At 47.0% G+C, this 11,206-nt stretch overlaps 1 protein-coding gene across 4 annotated transcripts in view; it reads left to right on the plus strand.

Moving 5' to 3' along the window:
• The window catches only part of KPNA6 (karyopherin subunit alpha 6), a 75,868-nt gene extending 68,930 nt beyond the window's left edge, over positions 1-6,938 (plus strand). For all 4 annotated transcript variants that reach the window (XM_010348138.3, XM_074380446.1, XM_074380447.1 and 1 more), the window contains one exon: positions 606-6,938. In XM_010348138.3, the coding sequence (XP_010346440.1) occupies positions 606-793 (188 nt within the window). In that variant the 3' untranslated portion in view covers positions 794-6,938. The remainder of the gene's footprint in view (positions 1-605) is intronic.
• The last annotated feature ends 4,268 nt before the right edge of the window (positions 6,939-11,206 follow it).

An 11,206-nucleotide genomic window follows, 5' to 3' on the forward strand; every position in this document is an offset into this window, starting at 1 on the left:
CCATCCCTGAGAGGCTGATGATTTTCCCAGGTCATGCATCTAGTTTAAAGTGGAATCAGGACTAGAACCTCTGTAACTGACATTTTGGTCTCTTGCCTTTGGGATTCTGTAGTGTTTTTTTTTGTTTGTTTGTTTGTTTGTTTTGAGACGGAGTTTCGCTCTTGTTGCCCAGGCTGGAGTGCAATGGCGCAATCTCGGCTCACCGCAACCTCCGCCTCCTGGGTTCAGGCAATTCTCCTGCCTCAGCCTCCTGAGTAGCTGGGATTACAGGCACGCGCCACCATGCCCAGCTAATTTTTTTGTATTTTTAGTAGAGACGGGGTTTCACCATGTTGACCAGGATGGTCTCGATCTCTTGACCTCGTGATCCACCCGCCTCGGCCTCCCAAAGTGCTGGGATTACAGGCTTGAGCCACCACGCCCGGCCGGGATTCTGTAGTTTTGAGAAGAGATCTTAACTCCTCTTTCAGGTCCAAGAGTGATCTGATCATATGACTTGTGTTTGTAAGCACTAACATACCTCAGGGAAGGAAAAATAGGTAAATGTTTCATCCGCTCATAGAAAAGCACTCACACTTCCCTCTCCTTCCTTCTTACTACTGTAGGCTTGGATAAAATTGAGTTTCTCCAGAGCCACGAGAACCAGGAGATATACCAGAAGGCCTTTGACCTCATTGAGCACTACTTTGGTGTAGAAGATGATGATAGCAGCCTGGCTCCCCAAGTGGATGAAACGCAACAGCAGTTCATCTTCCAGCAGCCTGAGGCCCCCATGGAGGGCTTCCAGCTATAATATCTGCCTCCGGGGAGGGGAGGGGATGGGAAGCACCACCAGCCAGCAGAAGAGCAGCCCTCTGGTGGGCGGGAAACCAGTCCCCCCACCATCAGCCACCACACACCTCTGCTGCCCTGGAGACTGTGCTCTTGACCTGCTCCACCCCCTTCCCTGGAGGGAGCACCCTCTGGACAGACAGAACCATCTGAGGCTCACCTTTGGGTTTTGTGACAAGAAGGGGACGTGTTGGGTTTTTCTTCCTTACACTATATTTTGGCACACATGTCTTTAACCCAGGAGCCCAAGGGTAGACAAAGGAGGACTAAGGTAATCAATTTGCACCTTTTTTTTTTTTTCTTTTTTTCTTCAGTGGTGACTTCCTTCCCTTTTATCTTTTTTCATTCCTTCCCAGTCCTCTGCCCTGATCTGTGTAACTCTTATCTTGGGTACTTGAGCAGACAGTATATTCCAGAGGTGGGAGGTGGGAGGGGAAGGGAGAAATCCGAAACAAAGTGTTCTTGTTCTGACAGAATATTAATCTTGTGAGCTTGGATTGAGTTATTTAATTTTTTTTTTTCTTTTGCACATTTTTCTTGTATTAAGATTGCTCTTCCCAAGAGCCACGAGTTCCTGGTTTTAGTAAACCCAGCTGCCAGCATTGCCTGGGGCTAGAGGCCGATGGGGAGGCTACCATGAAACAAAGGTCCCTCCCTCCCTCTGACTTTGCCCAGACCCCTTTAGTTTGGGAGATCCTCCTCACTCTCCTGAAGTGTCTCAGGTACACCAGTGGGAGTGCAGGGGAGGAGCACAGGCCTTCGGATGGGGCTTCCTTCCCACGTGTAGCTACTGATCCCATGTTTCCTACTCACCTTCCAAATGGTGCGACCCAACTTCATTTGTTTACTTGAAAATTCGCCCTTGGGGTTGAGAGAACCTCTGAGGTGGCTGTATTTTCTCCTAAGCTAGAGTCACGGGGCTGTGGTCCTTCCTTTCTCCTGAGGAGAAGTCCTTGCTCTGGTGACCTGTAAGTTGCAGAGGAGGTTGGAGTGAGAGTGTCATGTTTTGGGATAGTCAGGGATCCCTGCCTTTGGCCTTTCTTCTTCCTCTTCCATAGTTGGATCATGTATATTTTACTTCCAAAGGAGAGAATGTCAAAAAGTTCTGTATTTTTTATATTCTATATATTAGGTAGCTCAATCTTAATTGGTCTCAAGAAGAAGAACTGTCTGTAATTTCTGTAAGTAGGATACTGTGAGGAAGACCAAAAAGAGATATGGATGCTTCCTTGCTCAGGAGGCCTGAGCTTGGTCCTTTTCCTCTCTGCTCGGATTCTGGACCACCACCTGGGACCAACCCTCAGCTCTCGAACTTTCATAAAGCAGGTCGGCGTGGCCTGATTGTCCCAGGACCTGAAGGGAGCAAAGGGGGCCATAGGGCCTGGTGAAGTCTGCTACTCTGTCCTTACTGCTGATCATCCTGCTTGTAACAGGAAACCCAGAAGCAGTTTGCCTTCTCAAGTTCAATCTCAATGGCCGTTGTCCACATAACTGATCACCCATGGCTGCCTCTCCTATTCTGTTGTCACTGAAACTTAGTAGCCTGCTTTTTTTTTTATAATCCAGATGCCTTTTCTTTCTGTTTGAATTACAGTAGTGCATTGCCTCAGTGGCTTGCCTGTGCCTCTGGGTAGATTACATATGATAGTAAAGCCCACCTGTTTGGATGGAAGTAGTGGAAGTTGGTGTAGACCAGCTGTGGAGTTGAATGCAGTCTGCCCCACCCCCACCTCCCCACTGTGGTTAGTCAGAGGCATCCTGCTCTAAGCTGCTTTTCCTTTCTCTAAATGCCATTCTTGCTTCTATTGCTACACATCTCCTTCTGGCTCAGGTGAAATCCATCCCCATCTGCTTATAGATGTAAAAGTTCAGGTACTTATTGTTGGCCATTGGTCTTGAATTTCCCCCTCGATTTTCTTTTCTTTTTTTCGGTCCCACCTCAAAGTCGTTTTCTGAGGAGGCTGGTTTAGGGCTGGCAATTGTCCCTGAAAAACCACACCCAGGTTGTACCACCTTGGTGGGTCAGATGCCACTCATCAGCTTGGGAATAGTGGCTACCAACCCCCAATCTCCCAGGAAGTCTAGGGGCAGAATCTTTCTTTCACTTGGCCTGCTACCTCCATTACAAAACCATTCTCTTACTGTTCAAAGAAAAGTCCTCACCCACCCAACCTCTACCCATTGTTCTCATCCAAAGGGCACTTTAGTGGGATCTACTTGTACATCTCAAGTAACAGTTAAGTCCCTGATATTGGGGCCAGATTCTTAGTATAAGACATATGCAGGCCGGGCGCGGTAGCTCAAGCCTGTAATCCCAGCACTTTGGGAGGCCGAGGCGGGTGGATCACAAGGTCAAGAGATCGAGACCATCCTGGTCAACATGGTGAAACCCCATCTCTACTAAAAATACAAAAAATTAGCTGGGCATGGTGGCACGTGCCTGTAATCCCAGCTACTCAGGAGGCTGAGGCAGGAGAATTGCCTGAACCCAGGAGGCGGAGGTTGCAGTGAGCCGAGATCACGCCATTGCACTCCAGCCTGGGTAACGAGTGAAACTCCGTCTCAGAAAAAAAAAAAAAAGACATATGCATCCTGTTTGCCCAGTTTTGGCTTCAGCTCTGGGTCCTATACCAGATGGAAAATTTTTTTGGTCACCTGGCTGCTGCTTAAAGCCAGTTTTCCCTAAGAATTCCAAAGGCTAACGTCTACTAGGGCAGAGTGTGAGGACAGATTTCTCATCAGAGAAAAGTGTTCTCTAGGAGCTTTCATTTGTGTCTTCCCCAGACTAGGTTTTCCCATTATCTTCCTTTAATCCCCTGTCAGCCAACAGGTGAAGTTCTTCCAGACCACAGAGGCAGTAATATCATCTTTTGTATCTCCTCCTCTACTTTGGCCATGTAATGAAGCAAAGTATTACTTATTTAGCCCAGGCTTGAGAGCCACTGTTTGTGGGCAGTCTCCGTCTGGATTCCAGGTCCTGGCCTGAGTGAGGTAAGGCTTTCTGGTTAATGCCAGGATGGATCCCCTCCTACCCCAGTCTGCTGTAGGGAATACCCTAATTAGTTGAGGCATGCTTTTGGAATCCTAGCATGTTGGCATATGGCTGACCTATCCCTTTTAAGATCTCTGGTTGGGGTATCTAGATACAGATGAGGAGGGACAAGGAGCCTTTTTCTTGGCTAATGTGTTCAAATACATTTTTGAAAGGTTGGGGTATCTAGATACAGATTAGGAGGGACAAGGAGCCTTTTTCTTGGCTAATGTGTTCAAATACATTTTTGAAAGGTGCCAGCCCCTCCAGATATCCCACTCCCAAGTCATCATTTTTAGTACTAACAAGGTGTCTGGTCTTAGAAGCCTCCCTTCAGATCCCTGCTGACCCCAGTGACCGCCTGACCTTGATGTTAGCTGCAGTCTTCTAACAGAACCACGAGTTCCACTCACAGCTGGCCAGCCTTGTTACTTGGGTCAGGGAGTAGAAATGATCCCTCCCAAGGGAGCAGGTGTTGACCTCATTTTTCAGGGACCCTTGGTGTTCTCCCTTACCTAGAGCCCATAGATCTACTTCATCAACCCTTTGCCATGAAAGCCGTCTTCTAGGAGCCCTGTTTTTTGGAGCTGAGCTGTACAGATTATAGCTGCTATTGTACTTAAATAAGGGAGAGGAAAAGATGGTTCTCAGGCACAGACTTTCTATTTCTCAAGCCAAACCAGTTTAAAATGAAAACTGTCTAGCAGAATGAACTGTATTTCCATTTTTCATGGAAGTCTACCTGCCTTCCTCCCACACCCTAAAGTTGTACTTATTTCTAGCAAACTAGAAGGAAAGGATAGGAAAGCCTAGCACTACTGACCTTACCTCTCATACCCTGTCTTTGAAAGCCCCAGTTCAGGCCTCATCTCTTCTCTAGATTCATTCAGCTTGGTATCCATCATCTTGAGCATTCCTCAGTAGATTGATCTAGGATTCGGATTCTAGACTCTCAGTTGAAGATAGGGAGCCAGTTTCCCCAGGTCTCTGCAGGCAATCCAAGGACTCAATAAGGAGAACAGACTGGCTGGGCATTAGGAATGTATGTACCTTTCTGCCTCCCTGGCAGCCAGGGCAAGGGTGCAAGGCTCAGTGCACTAAACCATGGTAAACATCTTCCTGATTGAACTACCCTAGAATTTAGTGAGTGTGAGACTGAGATACTGCTCATAATAAATTTCTTCCATAGCCAGTTAGGATTGCACGTTCTAGACCAGGCGTCCCCAAACTACAGCCCGCGGGCTGCATGCGGCCCCCTGAGGCCATTTATCCGGCCCCCCGCCGCACTTCAGGAAGGGGCACCTCTTTCATTGGTGGTCAGTGAGAGGAGCACAGTACGTGGCGGCCCTCCAACAGTCTGAGGGACAGTGAACTGGCCCCCTGTGTAAAAAGTTTGGGGACGCCTGTTCTAGACCAACCTTATCCACTATGTTTTCTGTTTTAGCTTTTTCAGTCTTTTGTTAAGCCAGCAAGTTGAAAATTTGGCCCTACTGGGATCTATGTAGTGGGCACTAGCTGTTCTTTTGCCAAGGCCTTCATGAATGATTCAGTCTCATTATCTATCCTGTAACCCCACACTCTGATTTAGACTGTGGCAAAGGAAGAATTTGAGGCCAAGACCACCCAAATCTGTGAATTAAAACTTATTTTTTTTTTCTCTGAAAGGGCACTTTGCTTCAGGTATGGGCTACGTATATATGTATAGAACCTAAGCTGACTGTGAGAGTTAGAAGAGGCAGCATTAAGTTTTAGGCCCAGAACACCATGGGGAAAGGTTTATATAGTATGTCTTCAGTGGGCCTGCCTAGCTGCTTCTGAGCCAGCCTGACTTCTGATGTCCACATTGTTCATACCTGAATCCTGCTGTTGAACGCCAGCCCTGTTCTCCTGTAACTATTATGTATGCCGTGGCCTGGGGGCACTGAAGGAAGTAACCTCTCAGAGATCCTGACACTGGCTGGGAACCTCTGACTCAGAGCGTGTCCTTAAAAAGCACATCTGGCCGGGCATGGCGGCTCACACCTGTAATCTCAAGCACTTTGGGAGGCCGAGGTGGGTGGATCACTAAGTCAGGAGTTTGAGACCAGCCTGGCTAACATAGTGAAACCCTGTCTCTACTAAAAATACAAAAAATTAGCTGGGCATGGTGGCAGGTGCCTGTAATCCCAGCTACTTGGGAGGCTGAGGCAGGAGAATTGCTTGAACCCAGGAGGTGAAGGTTGCAGTGAGCTGAGATCACACCACTGCACTCCAGCCCAGGCAACAGTGCAAGACTTCGTCTCAAAAAAAAAAAAAAAAAAAGTCCACGTCTTTGGCTGGGTGCGGTGGCTCATGCCTGTAATCCTAGCACTTTGGGAAGCTCAGGTGGGTGGATCACTTGAGGTCAGGAGTTCAAAACCAGCCTGGCCAACACAATGAAACCCTGTCTCTACTAAAAATACAAAAACAAAAATAGCTGGGTGTGGTGGTGGGCACCTGTAATCCCAGCTACATGGGAGGCTGAGGCAGGAGAATCCTTTGAACTCAGGAGGCAGAGGTTCCAGTGAGCCAAGATTGTGCCACTGCATTCCAGCCTGGGCAACAAGGCAAGACTCCGTCTCAAAAACAAAAATAAAAAAAAGAGTCCACATCTTCACAAACCTTCAGACTCTGGAGTTGGGTATTGGCTTTTTAAGCCAACTTTTGTGGTAACTGTCTTTGATTGACTTACTAAAGAATGAAATACATCCCAACCACTCAAGATACTGGAAATCCAAGAATGACTTGGGTTACCAGCTATGCACCCTTGGAAGATGAATCAAATCCTTCTCACTGGTTTTTCTTTCCAAATTCATTTGCTTTTATTTTTCTAATAACTATCAACTCTATTTTCCACGTTCTCAGGGCCCCTGGGTAGACAGACACAGCTTGATTTCAGAGCAGATGTAGGCCAAGAAGCTATGGCATTGAGTGTGCTGAGTCCAGACAAATGATATTTATATACACATCCAAATTTGAAGAGAAAATGTATTTCTTTAGGTTTCAAACACTGTAATAGTTATAAAGCAAAAATAAAAACCTGTTGCAAAGTTCTAAATTGTCTTATTTGGCTTGGAGTGACCCTAGACTGGATTTGGGGAAGAGAATGAGGAGGTGTTTAAACTTGTAGCTTAACAGTGGAAATAAGAGTTGTACCAACCTGCAGCTGGTGTAGTTTTTTTCTTCGGCTTTATTGAAATATAATTGACATATAAATTGTACATATTTAAAGTATATACACTTTGATAAATTGAAACATACACACCCATAAAACAACTACAAGACAGTGAATATATCCATCACCTTCATAAGTCATAAGCTTCCCGCTTGATCCCTCCTTTCTGCCCCACCTCCAGCAATGACTGATCTGTGGCTGACACTGTAGTTGAGTTTGCATTGTCTAGTTTCTCTAAATGATTTTGACTTCGTTTCATCAGCACCACTCTATAGCCTTTTGAACCCTTTTTGAGACAGTTTTTTGCTCTTGGTGTTCAGGCTGGAGTGCAGCCGTGCCATCTTGGCTCACTGCAACCTCTGCCTCCCAGGTTCAAGCAATTCTCCTGCCCCAGCCTCCCGAGTAGCTGGGATTACAGGCACCTGCCATCACGCCGGGCTAATTTTTGTATTTTTTTGTAGAAATGGGATTTCACCACCTTGGCCAGGCTGATCTTGACTCAACCTCAGGTGATCCGCCCGCCTCAGCCTCCCAAAGTGCTGGGATTACAGGCTTGAGCCACCGCGCCCATCCTGAACCTCTTAAAATCAAGTAGTTCACAGACTCCTCCCTTTAGTTAGATCAATTCCTAAAGCAGAGATTACAGACAAGCAGCCGAAAAGCTGATGGAACCCACAAGAAGGTTTTGCTTGACAGAGTGTTTTGAATTAGTTGCCAACATTAAAATCAAGAAATGTCTGTCTTGAAAATGACTGTACTTTCAATACATCTCAATTTTAAAAGGCCAAACACCATGCCTCATGCCTGTAATCCCAACCCTATGGGAGGCCAAGGCAGGAAGACTGCTTGAGGCCAGGAGTTCAAGCCCAGCCTGTGAGGCATAGTGAGAGCTGTCTCTACAAAAAAATTTAAAAGTTAACTGGCTGTGGTGGCGTATATCGATAGTCCTAGCTACTTGGGAGACTCGGGGCAGGAGGATCACTTGAGTCCAAGTGGTTGAGTGTGCAGTAAGCTAAGATCATCACTGCACTCCAGCCCCAGCAGCTGAGTAAGACCTGTCTAAAAAAGAAAAAAATACTATCTGGCCCTACCCGGCTTGAGTTTCTGCTTAGTAACAATGTGCAAGAGCTGCTGTATTTTACTGCAATCACCACCTCTCTCTGAGTCTGGCAAGTGCTAATATTGTTGCTGTACATTATTTATAGCAAAGGAGAAAATAACTTTTTTTTTTTTAGATGGAGTCTAACTTTGTCGCCCAGGCTGGAGTACAGTGGTGCGATCTCGGCTCACTGCAGCCTCCGCCTGCCGGGTTCCAGCAATTCTGCCTCAGCCTCCCATAGCTGGGAATACAGGTGCACACCTGGCTAATTTTTGTATTTTCAGTAGAGCTGGGGTTTCACCATGGTGGCCAGGCTGGTCTTGGACTCCTGACCTCAGGTGATCAGCCTCCCAAAGTGGCTGGGATTACAATCCTGAACCACTGAATCCAGTCAAAAGTGACTTTTTTTTTTTTTTTTTTTTTGGAGACAGAGTTTCCCTCTTGTTACCCAGGCTGGAGTGCAATGGCGCGATCTCGGCTCACCGCAACCTCCGCCTCCTGGGTTCAGGCAATTCTCCTGCCTCAGCCTCCTGAGTGGGTGGGATTACAGGCACGCGCCACCATGCCCAGCTAATTTTTTTTTTTTTTTAGTATTTTTAGTAGAGACGGGGTTTCACTATGTTGACCAGGACGGTCTCGATCTCTCGACCTCGTGATCCACCCGCCTCGGCCTCCCAAAGTGCTGGGATTACAGGCTTGAGCCACAGCACCCGGCCCAAAAGTGACTTCTTAACCCATGTTTCTGTCAATATTCTTGCCTGTTCTCATTATCCAGCTGCCCCCTCTAGGCCATTGTTGACCCTTCTGCTACGCCCTCTACCCCTCACCCCATTTTTCTTATGTTCTTTATCTCACTTAGAACACCCCTTTTATTATTATTTTTTGAGACAGAGCTTTGCTCTTGTTGCCCAGGCTGGAGTGCAGTGGCATGGTCTTGGCTCACTGCAACCTCAGCCTCCCTGGTTCAAGCAATTCTCCTGCCTCAGCCTCTGGAGCAGCTGGGATTACAGGCATGTGCCACCACGCCTGGCTAATTTTGTGTTTTTAGTAGAGATGGGGTTTCTCCATCTCTACAATGTTGGTTGGACTGGTCTCCAACTCCCGACCTCAGGTGATCTGCCTGCCTCAGCCTCCCAAAGTGCTAGGATTACAGATGTGAGCTACTGCACCTGGACTAGAACACCCTTTTTATATGGAAACCTATCAAGGCCTGATTTATATGGTGCTTTCTCAAGAAATTTCCAGAATGCTTTTCTAGAAATAATCAGGGCCTTGGTTTCAGGACACATGGATTCCAAACCTTTTTGAGCCTCAGTTCCACCATTATTCTAAAGTTGAATATCCCTTATCCAATATGCATCGGACCAGAAGTATTTCAAATTTGAGATTTTCTCAGATTTTACCGGTTGAGCATCCCTAGTCTGAAAATCCAAAATCCAAAATGCACTGCTCTTAAGTCTGTCACTGAGCCTTTGGAGGAAATATTTAACATCCTAACAGTCCTAAACCAATGCTCAATTAGTACAACAATTTACAATCTTCTCTACCCACAGCCTGATGCCAGGCTCTGGGACTAGAATATTTTGCCAAAAGTTCTTGCAAAATTCACTGACATGTAAGCAAATAGCAATTTCAACACCTCACTGCTAATGCTGTAACAGAACTCTGCAGACCTAGGGAGCAAGTACAGATTGTGCAGAGCACTGGGAAGGCTCTGCAGTGACCTTTGAACTGGGCCTCAAAAGATTGTGAGTTTGACAAAAGCCAAACCTCTTAGGCTTCAAATTCCAAGCACAAGGATTGTTGGGTTTGATTTCATTATCCAGAAGCAACGGGGATACAGAATTTCTGATCTCACGTGTAGAGAATTGTGGTTTTTTTTCTACTTTAACCCCAGTTAGACTTTGTAAGAGAGTGGGGCAGCCAGAGAAAAGGCTCTAGAATATGCCTGAAGCCTTAACTCAGTACCTTCCTGAGGAACTTACTGCCAAAATGGTAATAGAGAGGGGAAAATATGACCTACGTTCACAAGTTACCTTGACTGCCTCAGGAAAACCTGCTGTGGTAGTGTTTCTTCCGGGTAAGACAGAGTAGGCCGGTCGATGGCTCACGCCTATAATCCCAGCACTTTGGAAGGCTGGGGCAGGTGGATCACGAGGTCAAGAAATTGAGACCATCCTGGTCAACATGGTGAAACCCCGTCTCTATTAAAAATACAAAAATTAGCTGGGCATGGTGGGGCGCGCCTGTAGTCCCAGCTACTCGGGAGGCTGAGGCAGGAGAATTGCTTGAACCTAGGAGGCTGAGGTTGCCGTGAACCGAGTTCGCGCCATTGCACTCCAGCCTGGGCAGCAAGAGCGAAATTCCGTCTCAAAAAAGAAAAAAAAAAAAAAGGGAAGCCGAGAAGTTACCTGGGTGCTGGTGTCAGACTTAACCATTTGAATCCGTTTTAACCACTCACTATCGATGTGACCTTGGAGAAGTTACCTAGCCTTTCTCTTATTGTCCTTTTCCGTAAAATGGGGATAACAGTACTTATTTCAATGAGTGGTTCTGAGAATGAAGCTATTGGATATCGGAAAGCACAGAGTAAGCGCTCAAGGAAACTGCTATTGCTATTAAACACCTCCTTTGGAAGGACATTGAGGCCCAGGGAGAGAAAAGAACGTCCAGCCACACAGCAAATCCGTGATGAAGCTCCCAGGACTCTATCCCTCTTCCCGAGTCCTCGGAATTCCTGGATGGAGTCACATTTGTTCAAGGCCAGGGAGGAAGGCTTGACGGAGGCCTGCGGGAAACAATAGCTAGGCGCAAGGCTTTAGGAGTTGAAGCATAGCTTCTCCGAGATAGAAACAAGGTTGACCTGCGCATTTGTGCAGAATGATGGGCTCTTTCTGGACTCCCAGGACTACAGCCCCGTCTGCACCTTGGGAGCTGCTTGCTGCCAGCCCCAGCGCACGGAGGGACGCGTAGTCCTTTCGCTGCCCCGCCCTCACGACGCGCCCGCCTCCAAGGCCGCCCTCGCTTGGTCCTTCCCAGCAAGCTCCGCGCC

Source organism: Saimiri boliviensis, chromosome 11 (assembly GCF_048565385.1).
Source record: "Saimiri boliviensis isolate mSaiBol1 chromosome 11, mSaiBol1.pri, whole genome shotgun sequence".
Taxonomy (NCBI): domain Eukaryota; kingdom Metazoa; phylum Chordata; class Mammalia; order Primates; family Cebidae; genus Saimiri; species Saimiri boliviensis.